At 40.8% G+C, this 13,340-nt stretch overlaps 1 protein-coding gene across 16 annotated transcripts in view; it reads right to left on the bottom strand.

Moving 5' to 3' along the window:
• Nucleotides 1-13,340, bottom strand: part of pcnt (pericentrin) — a 63,454-nt gene that overhangs the window by 45,951 nt on the left and 4,163 nt on the right. For 10 of the 16 annotated variants that reach the window (XR_011992970.1, XM_072716383.1, XM_072716350.1 and 7 more), the window contains exons 2-6: nt 8,198-8,329; nt 7,573-7,728; nt 2,382-2,531; nt 2,122-2,265; nt 79-2,022 (exon numbers count right to left, since the gene is read on the bottom strand). Coding sequence is in view for 15 of the 16 variants with exons in the window: in XM_072716350.1 (XP_072572451.1) it covers nt 79-2,022; nt 2,122-2,265; nt 2,382-2,531; nt 7,573-7,728; nt 8,198-8,329 (2,526 nt within the window). In the remaining variant the exon portion in view is untranslated. Of the gene's footprint in view, nt 1-78; nt 2,023-2,121; nt 2,266-2,381; nt 2,532-7,572; nt 7,729-8,197; nt 8,330-9,771; nt 9,791-9,871; nt 10,094-13,340 lie in introns of those variants that run through there. The other 6 variants (XM_072716362.1, XM_072716364.1, XM_072716379.1 and 3 more) reach the window with 5 other exon arrangements.

Here is a 13,340-nt window from a genome sequence, read left to right as displayed (position 1 = left end):
GGCATATAATCATCACCAAAACTCTACCCAACTGAATAATCAGAACAGCTCAGCTGTAGATACCCCATTGAAACTCACTACTTGCTGGTGTTTCTGTTCCAGACTTAGTCTCTCCTCCTGGTGTGAGCTGCAAAACTTCTCCAGAGTTTCCTTGTACAGCTGCTCCTGCTCTCTCAGACACTTCCTGCGGACTAACTCTGCTTCCTTCTGCTGATGTTTCTCCTCAGTCATTCTGCCCTCTTCAAGCACTTCCAGATCAGATGTCTTTTCCTTGAGCTGACTATTATACTCTTCAGAGTGAGACACCATGATGCTCTCCATATTGTTAGCTTTGAACTCCAATCCCATTAGGCATTGCTCCTGAGCCATCTTTTCCTTGGAACGTTGGCCAAGAGACGTCTCCGTATTAGCCAAATTCTGCTGAAGGCAAAGCAGCTGAGACTCCAGCTCTGCTTTCTCCTTTGTAGCCTTATAAACTCTACATTTCTCCAGTTCTGTTTGGAGATGAAGACCATTTTCAATGGAGACTAGTGTCTTCTGTGCAAGGGACTCAGAAACAGTCTGATTCTTAGCCATATCCATGTCTATCTGGGTTTGAAGCTCATTATTTTGCATTTGTAGGGTAGCAGGTTGGTGACCAAAAAGTATGCGAACATCACTGGTGAGAGAGACACCAGGCCATTTCTGCTTCTGGATCAGGTTGCCCACATCTCTGTCAAGTTCTGAATGGTTCCCAAGGGAGTAGAGTTCATTCCTCAAGTGGTCCTGGTAGCGGATCCTCCGTTTCCTCTCTTCTTCCAGTTCACACTGCACAGAGTACAGAGTTTCTGTGACACTGCTCCACTTCTGCAAAGCTTCTTGAACCTCTACTGCTGACTTTCGTAGTTCCTCTTGCAAAGCGCGAAGCTGCTCATCTCGTTTTGCAAGTTGTTCATTCAAATCCCTGCACTGCTGCATGATCAGAACTTTTCCCAAATCAACAGCTTCAGAGCCTTCTGACAGCCTGCGCAAAGAAGGATCATGCATAGCTGAGCTGACGTATCTTCCCCCAGCTTCTGGAATTAGACTTTGGTCATCATGATCTTGTTCAGTGTGCTCTAGATCAGAGTTTACAGACTTCGACCTCTCAAGTTCTAGCTCACTGCCAAACTCAAATCTGTAATTCCCAACCTGCTCTAGAAGGTTCAGTCCATCATTGCTTCTCTCCAAACAGGAAGAATCCCATTTCTCTGAGATGAAAAGATACTTCTCCATCAGATGGTTCTCACTGGAAGACGACCCCAGGATTTCCTGTACTGGATCTCTGTCACAACCAGTGGCCATTTCCATAGCTACGCGGGTCTTGCCTGACTTTACACGGGGGATTGGTGCTGGGCCCTCTAAGGCAGTCTGGCAAAATTCATCTCTGTAGCATAGAAGAGCTGTCAACTGTTCCTTAAGCTTTTTAATACTGTCCCTATGTTCCTCTCTCAGGCACTGCAAGGCAGTCTCATGAGCCCCATCCAAGTTAGCAACATCAATCGCCCCTTCCTCACCTAGCACCCGCAGCTGCAATCCACCATTTGATCTGCCTGTTGTGAACTTAAGATCCTGGCCTGACTGTTCCTCTTGCTCCAGCTTTTGCTGGAGATCCAGGATTAAGATGCTCAGCCGAAAAATCTCTGTGTGCAGCTCTTGAGTCTTAGTCGGGCATTGCTGCGTCTTGTGGGCCCACACTGCAGGCTGCTCAGAAGCCAGCTGCTCCTTCAGTCCACTTTGCTCCTTCCCAGAGGCTTTAGGGAGATTTGCGGTGTGCCACGTCTCCCGAAGGCAGTCGCCTCGTCCCTTCTGCAGCTCCGACATCAACATATGCAGCTCTGCATCCCAGCAGCAGCCCTCATCAGCCATACAGGTGCTCTGCCGGAGCTCCACTAGCTCCTGGTTCAAAAGTGACAAAGCCTTCTCTGCATCAGCCAGCTTCTCCCCCAGCTCTGAGATTATGCCATCCTTCTGCGTGAGAAGCTGCTGCTGGTCTCTAGTACTCTAACAAGAATTAAGGGCAAGGTGTTAGAGGAGGTAAACCAATGGACTATAATGAGCCAAAATCCCCAAGACAGCAGCCAGTCAGAGACACAGCACTACCTGATGGGTTTCCTCTAGCTGCTGTTGCAGCCCATCTAGCTGGCACTGGTGGCCTCGCAGGCGGAGCAGGAAGCGGGAGACCTGCTCCTGCGTCTGGCTGAGCTCCACACAGCCGCAAGTGCAGCTCATCAGCAATTGGCTGGCCTGAAAGACAAACTCCTCAGATCTCCTGCAAGCCACGTCACACAGCCCCAGGGCCCCAAAGCCCTGACTGCCTGCAGTTTGGCATAAATGGTGATACATCATCGAAAAGGAGCCACCTGCTGAAGTTGCTCTTGTAAGATAAGGATTTCGTCACTCAGCTGCAATGCCTGATGCTGCAGCTGCTGTCGGTTTGCCAGGACCACCTGCAGGCTGGTGCTGAGCTGCAAGATAATCTCACTGTGCTTCTGCATAGCCCACTGAAGCTCCTGAGAAGAGGAGGCTATCATGAATAGAGGTCGCTGTAAAGCACATGCTTTTGTTTTGACACGTGATACTGTTAGTTGCAAGGAGAGCGCAAGCTGCCTGGAGAGAGCGCGGTGCACGGACAACGCTGACACTTCAAATGCACGTTTAAAACACAGACAGCGAAAAGGTATGTATACAGTACACTACAGTACATGTTTTCATCTCAATATAAAGTAATTCATTTGTTGATTAGATTCTGCATTGGAGAAAGAACAGCAGTATGTTTGTCGACAAGGCTGAGAGGACGCTAACATTAGCAGTACATCAAGCGGTTAAAATAATGTGGCAAAAATACACGCAAGTCCGACCCAAATGTTTAATGTCATGATTGTTACCATCAGGAATGCATTCGATTTCAGTTCTTTTTATCTTCAGGCACAGGGTGCGATTTGCCGGGGGGATGGGGGGATCTGACTGGAGCGCTTCGAAACAGTGAATCTTTTTGCGACGCAGTGTTTTACTGATTCGGAGTTTCAAAAAGCTCTGTTGATACTTTGCTCACCTTCTCTATATAATATATTTGTTGTTTGAAATGAAATCATTACTATTATAGGCCTAACTTACGATGTTTTTATTAAATTTGTTATCACGTAATACAGCTCCCTTCGTATTCTCATTATCTGGTTCTTGCCTAAAAAGACGGGTATATAATGAGCGTTGTTAACAGATTACACAAACAGTTTGGTCAACCTCTGCCTATGGAGAGAGAAAAAAGTTTTCAAAATAGAAGCAAATATAGTGGGAGACTACACATATAATATACATTTATATAATTAATATTATATATAATTATAATATTATATAATTATTATTATAATTCATTTTGTATGTAACTTTTTATTTATTTATTTGTAGTGTTACTTTTTCTTTCAGTTTGAAAGCATGTCTTTAATTTACCTCAATATTTATTAATATATTCATATTTATTTCATATAGCACATTTTCATGATTCAGTACTGTTTTTTTGTTTGGTTTTTGTAATAAAGTTTAGTACTATTTTACATGTAGTGTTGTGTTTTAATTTAGTTTTTTTTTTTTAATCCAGTATCCATTTTAAAAACTATCGGTTAATTAATCGGTTATCGGCAAGTACGGACCAACCTAGCTATCGGTATCGGTAAAATTCAATATCGGTCGACCTCTAATCATGAACATACATCTACTAGCATCACCATAAAAATGGTGCTATATATACACATTCACAAACACACACACGCACGCACAAGTGCCCATGTAACTCATGCGAATTTGCAACCATTTTAAAACTATTTTTATTGTATTTCTCAATGTCATGTCACAGGATTCCGGGTTTAAATTGCCAGATTGTCAGTGTTTAAAATAAGTATAAATGATATCACTTTTTCTTGCGCTACGACCAACGAAATCGTAATTTCATCTTGGCCTGTGACCCATGAATTACAATAAAGATACTTTAGATTGGGGATAGGTGATTCAATGATTTTATATCATGAGCAAATGTCCACGATCTACTTTTCTTGCAAAGCGAAGAGATTGTGATCTTTTATGTCCTATTTCCAAACTTAAACATAATACTTCAATGGCCATTAATAACATGTCACTACACAATCCATACCACACTTCCTCACTCGCCATGGTGATAATCTGCAGAAAATCTGTGTGAGCTAACAAGTTAAATGTAATACATTAATATGTTTTCAAGACCATTTATGATTGCAATTTAAGACCCAAATCCCATTTATACGGGCAAAAAAGTATGAAGGAGATGAAGGGGGAAAAAAATCAGCATCCCAGAATTTCTTAAAGTAAATTATTCACATTCTACACAAACATTCAGTATTTATTTTTATTTTTTTTATAAAAGGAGATGGCCATGTTAAGCCCCACAACAGCACTACAAAACGAAACCAATTATTAGTTCCATGCCGGTTTCTTTTTGTATATTTATTGAAATGTGATACAATACTAAATTTTCCCCCAAATCATTTAAAAGCAAGACTTAAGTTAATGCAACTTTATAAAAGTACAGTAGTACCCCCATATACGCGAGTGATATGTTCCAAGACAATGAATAGCCAAAAACATGGATAATAGTGAACCATCTGCGAACCCCATATATACAGGTGGTCCAACTTGAACGTCCAACTTGCAGATAACTCGTACTTACAAACCTCACTGCCAAAAAGCCTATCACATTACAAATCTGGGTTTGATACAATTAAGACAAATGCACGCACAGCACTGCCATTCTAAAGAAAACATTGCACGGCTGCAGTGGTTTGTCGACTCAACGAGCAGTACAGTACCCTATGTGGTTACTTTTATTATTTAATATCGTGTACTGTATTATTTTTCTGACTTGCCTACAAATTTGATATAAGGACAAATTTAGAGAACAGAACTTGTTCATAATCTGGGGACTGTGTAACATGATTTTCATATACAGTGGTACCTCAGAAATCTAATTTAATCCATTCAGAACTCCGGATCGAATCCTAAAAAGTTCAAGTTGTGATCGAATTTTCCCCATAAGAAATAATGGAAGACCAATTAATTGGTTCCCGGCCCCAAAAAATTACACCTAATATGTTTTTTTTAGCATTTAAACACAAACCGGATAAAACAAGAGCAGCATATACTGCACTAAACACATCAAAGCACATTTATCAAAACAGTATTTTGTAAAGTAAGAAAATAAATGTACCCAAACAATGTGTAAAGTTAAAAAAAAACAATTTGTCCTGCCCCGATCATCCGCTCCTTCCGTGTGCCATGCCCCCTCGTTAACCCCATGTGATCAGCTGTTTCTGGTTGTCATTAGTCCTCTGTATTTTGTCCGCGTTTCAGTTTGTTTCCCCAGTCCGGTCATTGTATTGTCTGTCTGCATTTTGCCTGCCTTACCTGTAATTAAACACCGTATTCCCCGATAACCTGACATCTGCGCCTTTGTCTCCGTTCCGTCCCTGCTCGGCACGACAATATTATTATAATTAAATGTATTAATAGTTTATTGGTAATATTAAATTAATTAAGTCTTTATTTTTAAATGTATTTTATTATATAATAATTACTGTTACTGTCTGTCATTGTCTAAATGTATTTCTACTGTCTAAATATATGTATTCAGCTAGTGTAAACACGCACGGTGCTATCACAGCACATGCGAGGCTGAGACTGAAGCTTTACCCATTGTTTCTGCTGAGAGACGTGCCGCGTGACTCAATTCCCCGCGCCTACAAGTTCTCTTAGGTCAGCATTCACAGTTTGACTTCTGAGATTCAGATCAAGTTCTAGCTAATTTTTTTTTTCAAACTGGTTGGTTCGACTTAAGAAATTCGAGTCCTAATGAGTTCGAGAACTGAGGTACCACTGTACATAGGATAAAGTTTAATTACGCACAGTAAAACATTACCAACTTAATACAGTAATAAGAAAGTACATTACTATACTCAGCAAAAAAAGAAACGTCCCTTTTTCAGGACTGTATTTCAACAATAATGTTGTAAAAATCCAAATAACTTTACAGGTCTTCATTGTAAAGGGTCTAAACAATGTTTTCCATGCATGTTCAATTAACCATAATCAATTAATTAACATGCACAATCGAATATCACACCTACGTGACAGGTACAGGATGGCCACAACTGCCCGAGTCACACCAGGAACACACAAGCCCTCGGTCCAGCCTCTCTCAGCCTATTGCGGACAGTCTGAGCACTGATGGAGGGATTGTGTGTTCCTGGTGTGACTCGGGCAGTTGTTGTGGCCATCCTGTACCTGTCACGCAGGTGTGATATTCGGATGTACCGATCCTGTGCAGGTGTTGTTACACGTGGTCTTCCACTGCGAGGATGATCAGCTGTCCTTCCTGTCTCCCTGTAGCGCTGTCTTAGGCGTCTCACAGTGCGGACATGGCAATTTATTGCCCTAGCCACATCAGCAGTCCTCGTGCCTCCCTGCAACATGCCTAATGCACGTTCACGCAGATGAGCAGGGACCCTGGGCAACTTTCTTTGGGTGTTTTTCACAGTCTGTAGACAAGTCTCTTTAGTGTCCTGCGTTTTTAGAACTGTGACCTTAAATGCCTACTTTCTGTAAGCTGTTAAGGTCTTAACGACCATTCCACAGGTGCATGTTAATTAATTGATTATGGTTAATTGAACATGCATGGAAAACATTGTTTAAACCCTTTACAATGAAGATCTGTAAAGTTATTTGGATTTTTACAACATTATTGTTGAAATACACAGTCCTGAAAAAGGGACGTTTCTTTTTTTGCTGAGTATATATAGTACTGAACAGTGCACTATTTAGTCACCCCACCATGACTTCGGTACCTAACAAGACCCATAAACTCAGACACAAGTACAGGTGCTATGCAGAACTTTAATTAAACAGAAAGAACACAAAGAATACACAATTAGAATATTGAGCTTAATATCCTATTCTAGACTGGTGGAGATTACTCAATCTGTAAAATGAACCTGATGTAGTGAAAAGAAATATTAATGGGAACAGGTTGGGTGATGGAAAAGTTGTGAAACATGGTTCAAGTCATAAAATGTGCTGTATGACTTGCAAGGTACAAATTTGGCATATCGAGTCAACTATTTCATAATGCTAAGTTATCTGGAAACTTTGTCGACCCATGGCTGGCACTTCCGGAGATAAAACAAATCTATTCAACCACTTTAAAAGAAAGCATCCAAAACAACTTTAAAATTGAAAAAACATAAATTTAACTCATCATTTAATTACCATTTTGAAAACAATGCAATGTTGCATTTTAAATGGTGCTAATAGATATGTCCTTATTCTTGTTCAGGTCTGGGTATTCTTGACAGTAAATTTTAAAATTGGGAAGAATGATTGCAATTCAGACCATAGATTACGATTGTGCGGTATAAAGACGGTTTATGATTTTCTGGAAAAACCACCCAACCCTACTTTAGATCACAAACATACTTTGAAAAAGGAAATAAAACCATAAGGATTCCTCGCATCTCAGTGCTGATGGCATACCTGTAGCTGCTGGTGCCCATCAGGCACCATTGCTTCAAGTTCCTCCACCTTTCCACAGGTATTGCCAGCTGCCTGATGTCCCAGCATGCTATGCTCCATTGCACTGGTTAGCCATCTGTCCTTTAGCACAGCCAGATCAATAGTCTCTGGGTCTTCCTACCAGGTCAGAACCAACAGCAGACTCAGTCCATATAGTTGTATGTACCCCCATAATCATAGGGCACACGAGGAGAAAATGACAAACTTCAATTCTTCATTTCTCCTACAAATATTTTTCTACAAACAAAAGCTTTCAGTTGGCCCCAATCATTCTACTCAAATATAATCCCCCAATCTAATAACTAGGATACGAGGAAGATAGATCCATAAAACATTTTAGCTTTGTACCAACCAGTAGCTAAGAAAAAGGCCAGTTTTTACACAACCAATCTATGCGAAACCAGGCATACATGAATAAAGAAATCTTAATTTAATATGCCATTAAAATGGGCACATTTGGCTATAGAATATGTACAAATGTGAAGCCAGCCTTATTCTCCACATAAATGGCTGTGGCAGGGAATTTTTGCATGTGACCTAAAATATGAGCCCATCTGTGCAGCTCCAGTAAAGCACAGATACTCACCTGTGTATCTATCATATCCCCCTGGTTTGGCTCTCCCCCCTCTGCTGGAAGGTCATTGGTGTTCCTCTTCCACACTTCATTCTGTGAATACATGCCTTCAACCTTGGCTTTACTACTTCTAAAGCAAGCAAGCTGTCAGGGATGTAAAGAGCAAAGTAGGTGAGGGAGCCGGAACCAGAAAAATCAGCATCCGCCATACATGATAGAAATTTCAAGCACAGAAAATAGTTTAAGGATACCATGAGATTTTCTGACGGCACATACTAAGGTTGTCTCTCCAAAGAGTTACAAACTGAACCACTCCTCAAAAAGCAGATAACCGTTTAATGGGCAAGATAGGCAGCATCATGCTACAGTTTTTGTGAAACCAATCTCAGGACCTTCCATTTATGGCAGGCAAGACAAACATTGATACATTAGAAGTGCTTTGAGATAAGTATTTCCCCAACCAAACATATTTACTACTACCATGAGGGGGGCGTTGTGCCGGTGATCAGAAAGTAGCTGGTTCAAACCCCAAGGTCAGCTGAGTGATTTCACACCGTTCAGCAAGTCCCTTAACCCTAATTGCTACAGGAACTGTCTATTCCCGCTTTCTAACAAACTTACGTCGCTGTATTTTTTTAAGCGTCCGCTAAATAAACCGTAAAAATGTGTAACTACAAGGCCACAAGGGTTTTATTGTCTCGTTCATATCTCTCTCTTTCTCTCTCTCACACACACACACACACTAAAACATATATTCATTCAGTATACGAGTTAAGTGAGTAAAAAGATACGCTGATCATGTTTAGCGTCTCTCACTGCTGGGCCCTACTTCCACTTGTTTTGTTGTTCCTGTGCTGTGTATCTGAGGCAGAAATCCCGGCGGCAGGTGCAAATCTTACATTGAACTGCGTCAAGTACCTAAAGTAAGGACCGAGGAAACCAGCCGGCACACCACCTCGAGCGACAGCCCTGAAAGGGAACTTTCACGGTCCTGCACTTCATTCACATGACCATCAAGCGAGCCTCATGCACTGGCAAGCGGATAACCACTTTCAATTAACTAGCTAACTAGTTTACATACAAGGATCCCTAGCACTTTCCACGCGTTTCAAAAAAAGTGCCGATTACAATCATTTCCCGTCCGTGATTGGAGTTCGTGAACTACTCACAGGGTTCCCCACAATTCTGGCAGAATAAATTTCCATGACTTTTCCAGTACCATAAGAAAAATTTCCAAAACCCACAAGTTTGTAAAACTTAAGTAGGTAGAACAGTATTTGTATAAGGCAGTTAACTATTGACTTCCGCTCGTACATTTCCGTTAGCGCGGTGCGGAACGAAGCGGGAAACAAAAATTAACAAGGCTAGTTTTCAAAACTTTTCCTCGCTATCCAACAATTCCAAAACTTATCCAGCGCCTGGAAAATTATTTAAAAATTCCAAAACTTTTCCAGGTTTTCCATGACCGCGGGTACCCTGTACTCAGATAAACAAATTCAGTTTACGGAGTAAAGAAACGACTAATTAGGAGTTTAAGAACCTAAACAGCCATAAACATGCTGTAAATAACTACAAAATCTAGTTACCGGTCAGATGGTAACAGCCCAAGCACGATACGAGCCAAACTTCTCATCTGTGCAGGTATCAGATTAGCTACCTGCCAAAGAATACACTGACTACACACACCTTCGCTCGTCCAGCTTTCATCTTTCGCTGTCTCTCCTCTTGATCCATACCCTAATCAAAGTAAAAACAAAAAAGCGTAGACGATTTGTAAAATGACATGCCACTGTTTCAATACAAGGTCTCTAGAATAACTGCCAGTTATAATTTCATCATGGCCGCCAAGAGTTTTCGGCTCTGCCCTTGTCGAATAGTCAACTTTGAGAGAGCCAATCAGATTACAGACATACTCTCTCTTACCCAATGCATTCAAAGGTTCTCAAATGGAAGTTACTTCTGCCTTCGGATATATTTCCTTGTTTCGACCCGCCCCATATCTTTGATTGGCATTATGTGTACTAATCGGAAAAGAGGTCGGAAACACGTGATTGGTGCTAGGGAAATACTTTCCTGCACATTCCACTGTTTCTGAAATATTACCTTGCTGCTGACTTTTTAGTATAGGTTTTGTAATCATTAGCCTTTCTCAATGTATTAATCAATGACTTATAGGTTATAGGTGGGTAATTCAAGGGGAAATGCATGAAGAAGGTTGCGTTTTGTAAGCCAAACTGGGGGTGGCGTAGGTAACGAACGAGAGAGGTCTCCTGAAACCAGTTATAACAGAATTAAAGAACTGACTTTGAGTGGTACTTTTTTGGCTTCTCCCCAACCTCCTCGTAAGAAAATCACAGCAACATCTATCCTATGTATTTCAATGGTGAAATATGTTATATGATTGTCACACCAGACATATGCAAATATAAATTAATTATACAGTAGTGGCCAAAATTGTTGAGAAATATTAATTTTCACAGTTTGCTGCCTCAGTTTTTATGATGGGAATTTGCATATACTCCAGAATGTTATGGAAGGGTAATCAGATGAATTACAATTAATTACAAAATCCCTCTTTGCCATGAACATGAACTTAATCACCAAAAACCTATTTCCATTGCATTTCAGCCCTGCCAAAAAAGGACCTGCTGACATCATTTCAGTGACTCTCTTGGTAACACAGCTGAGAGTGTTGAGGAGGACAAGGCTGGAGATCACTCTTTCATGCTGACTGAGTTAGAATAGCAGACTGGATGCTTTAAAAGGAGAGCGGTGCTTGAAATTATTATTCTTCCTCTGTTAAGCATGGTTACCTGCAAGAAATCACGTGAAGTCATTATTGCTTTGCACAAAAAAAGGCTTCACAGGCAAGGATATTGCTGCTAGTAAGATTGCATTTACATCAACCATTTATTGGATTATCAAGAACTTCAAGGAGAGAAGTTCAATTGTTGAGAAGGCGGCTTCAGGGCACCAGAGAAAGTCCAGTAAGTGCCAGGACCATCTCCTAAAGTTGATTCAGCTGTGGGATTGGGGCACCACCAGTGCAGAGCTTGCTCAGGAATGGCAGCAGGCATGTGTGAGTGCATCTGCATGCACAGTGAGGTGAAGACCTTTGGAGGATGGCCTGGTATGAAGAAGGGCAGCAAAGAAGCCACTTCTCTCTAAGAAAAACATCAGGTACAGACTGATATTCTGCAAAAGGTACAGCGATTGGACTGCTGAGGACTGGGGTCATTTTCTCTGATGAATCCCCATGCTGATTGTTTGGGGCATCCGGAGAACTGACTGTCCGGAAAAGAAAAGGTGAGCAGTTCCATCAGTCCTTTGTTAGGCCAACAGTAAAGCATCCTGAGACCATTTATGTGTGGGGTTGCTTCTCAGTCAAGGGAGTGGGCTCACTCACAATTTTACCTAAGAACACAGCCATGAATAAAGAATGGTACCAAAACATTCTCAAAGAGCAACTTCACCCAACCATCCAAGAACAATTTGGTGATGAACAATGCCTTTTCCAGCATGATGGAGCACCATGCCATAAGGAAAAAGTGATAACTAAATGGCTTGGTGAACAAAACATCGACATTTCGGGCCATGGCCATTTAACTCTCCAGACCTTAATCCCATTGAGAACTTGTGGTCAATCCTCAAGAGGCGGGTGAACAAACAAAAACCCACAAATTATGACAAACTCCAAGCATTGATTATGCAAGAATGGGTTGCCATCAGTCAGGATTTGGCCCAGAAGTTGATTGACAGCATACCAGGGTGAATTGCAAAGGTCTTGAAAACGAAGGGCCAACACTGAAAATTGACTCTTTGCATAAACTTAATGTAATTGTCAATAAAAGCCTTTGACACGTTTGAAAAGCTTGTAATTATATTTCAGTGTACCATACAAACAACTGTCAAAAAGATCTACAAACACAGAAGCAGCAAACTTTGTGAAAACCAATACGTGTCATTCTCTAAACTTCGGGCCACGACTGTAAACTCATCAATAAAATTACACCAAAGCAACCAAAATCAAGACCAAAATAAACCGATTTGTTGAAAATATAAAAATATGCTGAAAATGTAACATTGCTTCTTTGTAAACAAAATTCAATTATGAGCAGCAATAGGAAAATGAAGGAACACTTCTCAAAAGAAGCCTTAAAACAACTTACTGAGAAGGTGGCCAAATATATATATATATATATATATATTTTTTTTTTTTTGGAACTCGTTTTTATTTAGTTTCACAAGGTGCAGTCATACAGTAGGTACATCAAAATATCTGAAGATACAATACAGGCATATACAGATGTCCCAAGGAACAGTCCTTATGTTCTCCCACTTTGTCATTGTCTATGGGTGATTTCAAATATCCACAATCCAGTACCATTCTGATATACAGAAAAGGGATCCACACAAATTATCTCACTCATGATTATCTCATTACATGCATCACTCAGAAGGAAATGGGAGGTGATTCGAGACCATTTTGTTAAAAATATTTCTGTAGTCATTTGTAGCTTATGTAGCTTATGTAAAACGATTTCAGTCACCCCTAACATGGAGTGTACCATTTTAACCACCTCGGCGCTAGAAGCAGGCAGTCGGTTGCGTCATTCATTCTCATTGAGTGACCTGTTCATTGTGTTTGTCTGTCATGGTACTGTTTGTCGTGCGTTGGTAAATGTGAGTAGCCAGCAGAGGTCTAGCCTGTTGAAAATGTGTTATTTTACAACCTTCATTTATTCGTTTAAGTGTTTCATCTACTAATGCAAGCTGACGTCTTTATAAGTTGAATTACTCACCATTGTCCTTCTGAGGCCGGTGTTCTGTCGAGTTGAGCTACTTTGCCGAGGTAATCTACCGTAGTGCTAATCGATAGCTCTAACCATAGATTACCTCGACAAAGTAGCTCAACTGGACAGAACGCCGGTACAGTCAATGTTAGTTACGTTAACTAGCAAGATAAGCTAAGTACTCTATTTAAACCAGGCTTACTTGGTGAGGTAAAATCGATCATGGTAATTTTCCAAGGAGATGAACTCCCTATGTATCCATTCTCATTTTATCACAAATAAATTGTGCCTTTCTGAAATTAATTCGCCACTTAGCCTGTGTGGTTTGTTATTAGGCTAATGTTAACGCATAAGAAGGTCTA

Source organism: Paramormyrops kingsleyae, chromosome 1 (genome assembly GCF_048594095.1).
Source record: "Paramormyrops kingsleyae isolate MSU_618 chromosome 1, PKINGS_0.4, whole genome shotgun sequence".
Lineage (NCBI taxonomy): Eukaryota > Metazoa > Chordata > Actinopteri > Osteoglossiformes > Mormyridae > Paramormyrops > Paramormyrops kingsleyae.
The sequence above is the reverse complement of the archived record's forward strand: the minus strand, read 5'-3'. Positions and strand labels throughout refer to the sequence as shown.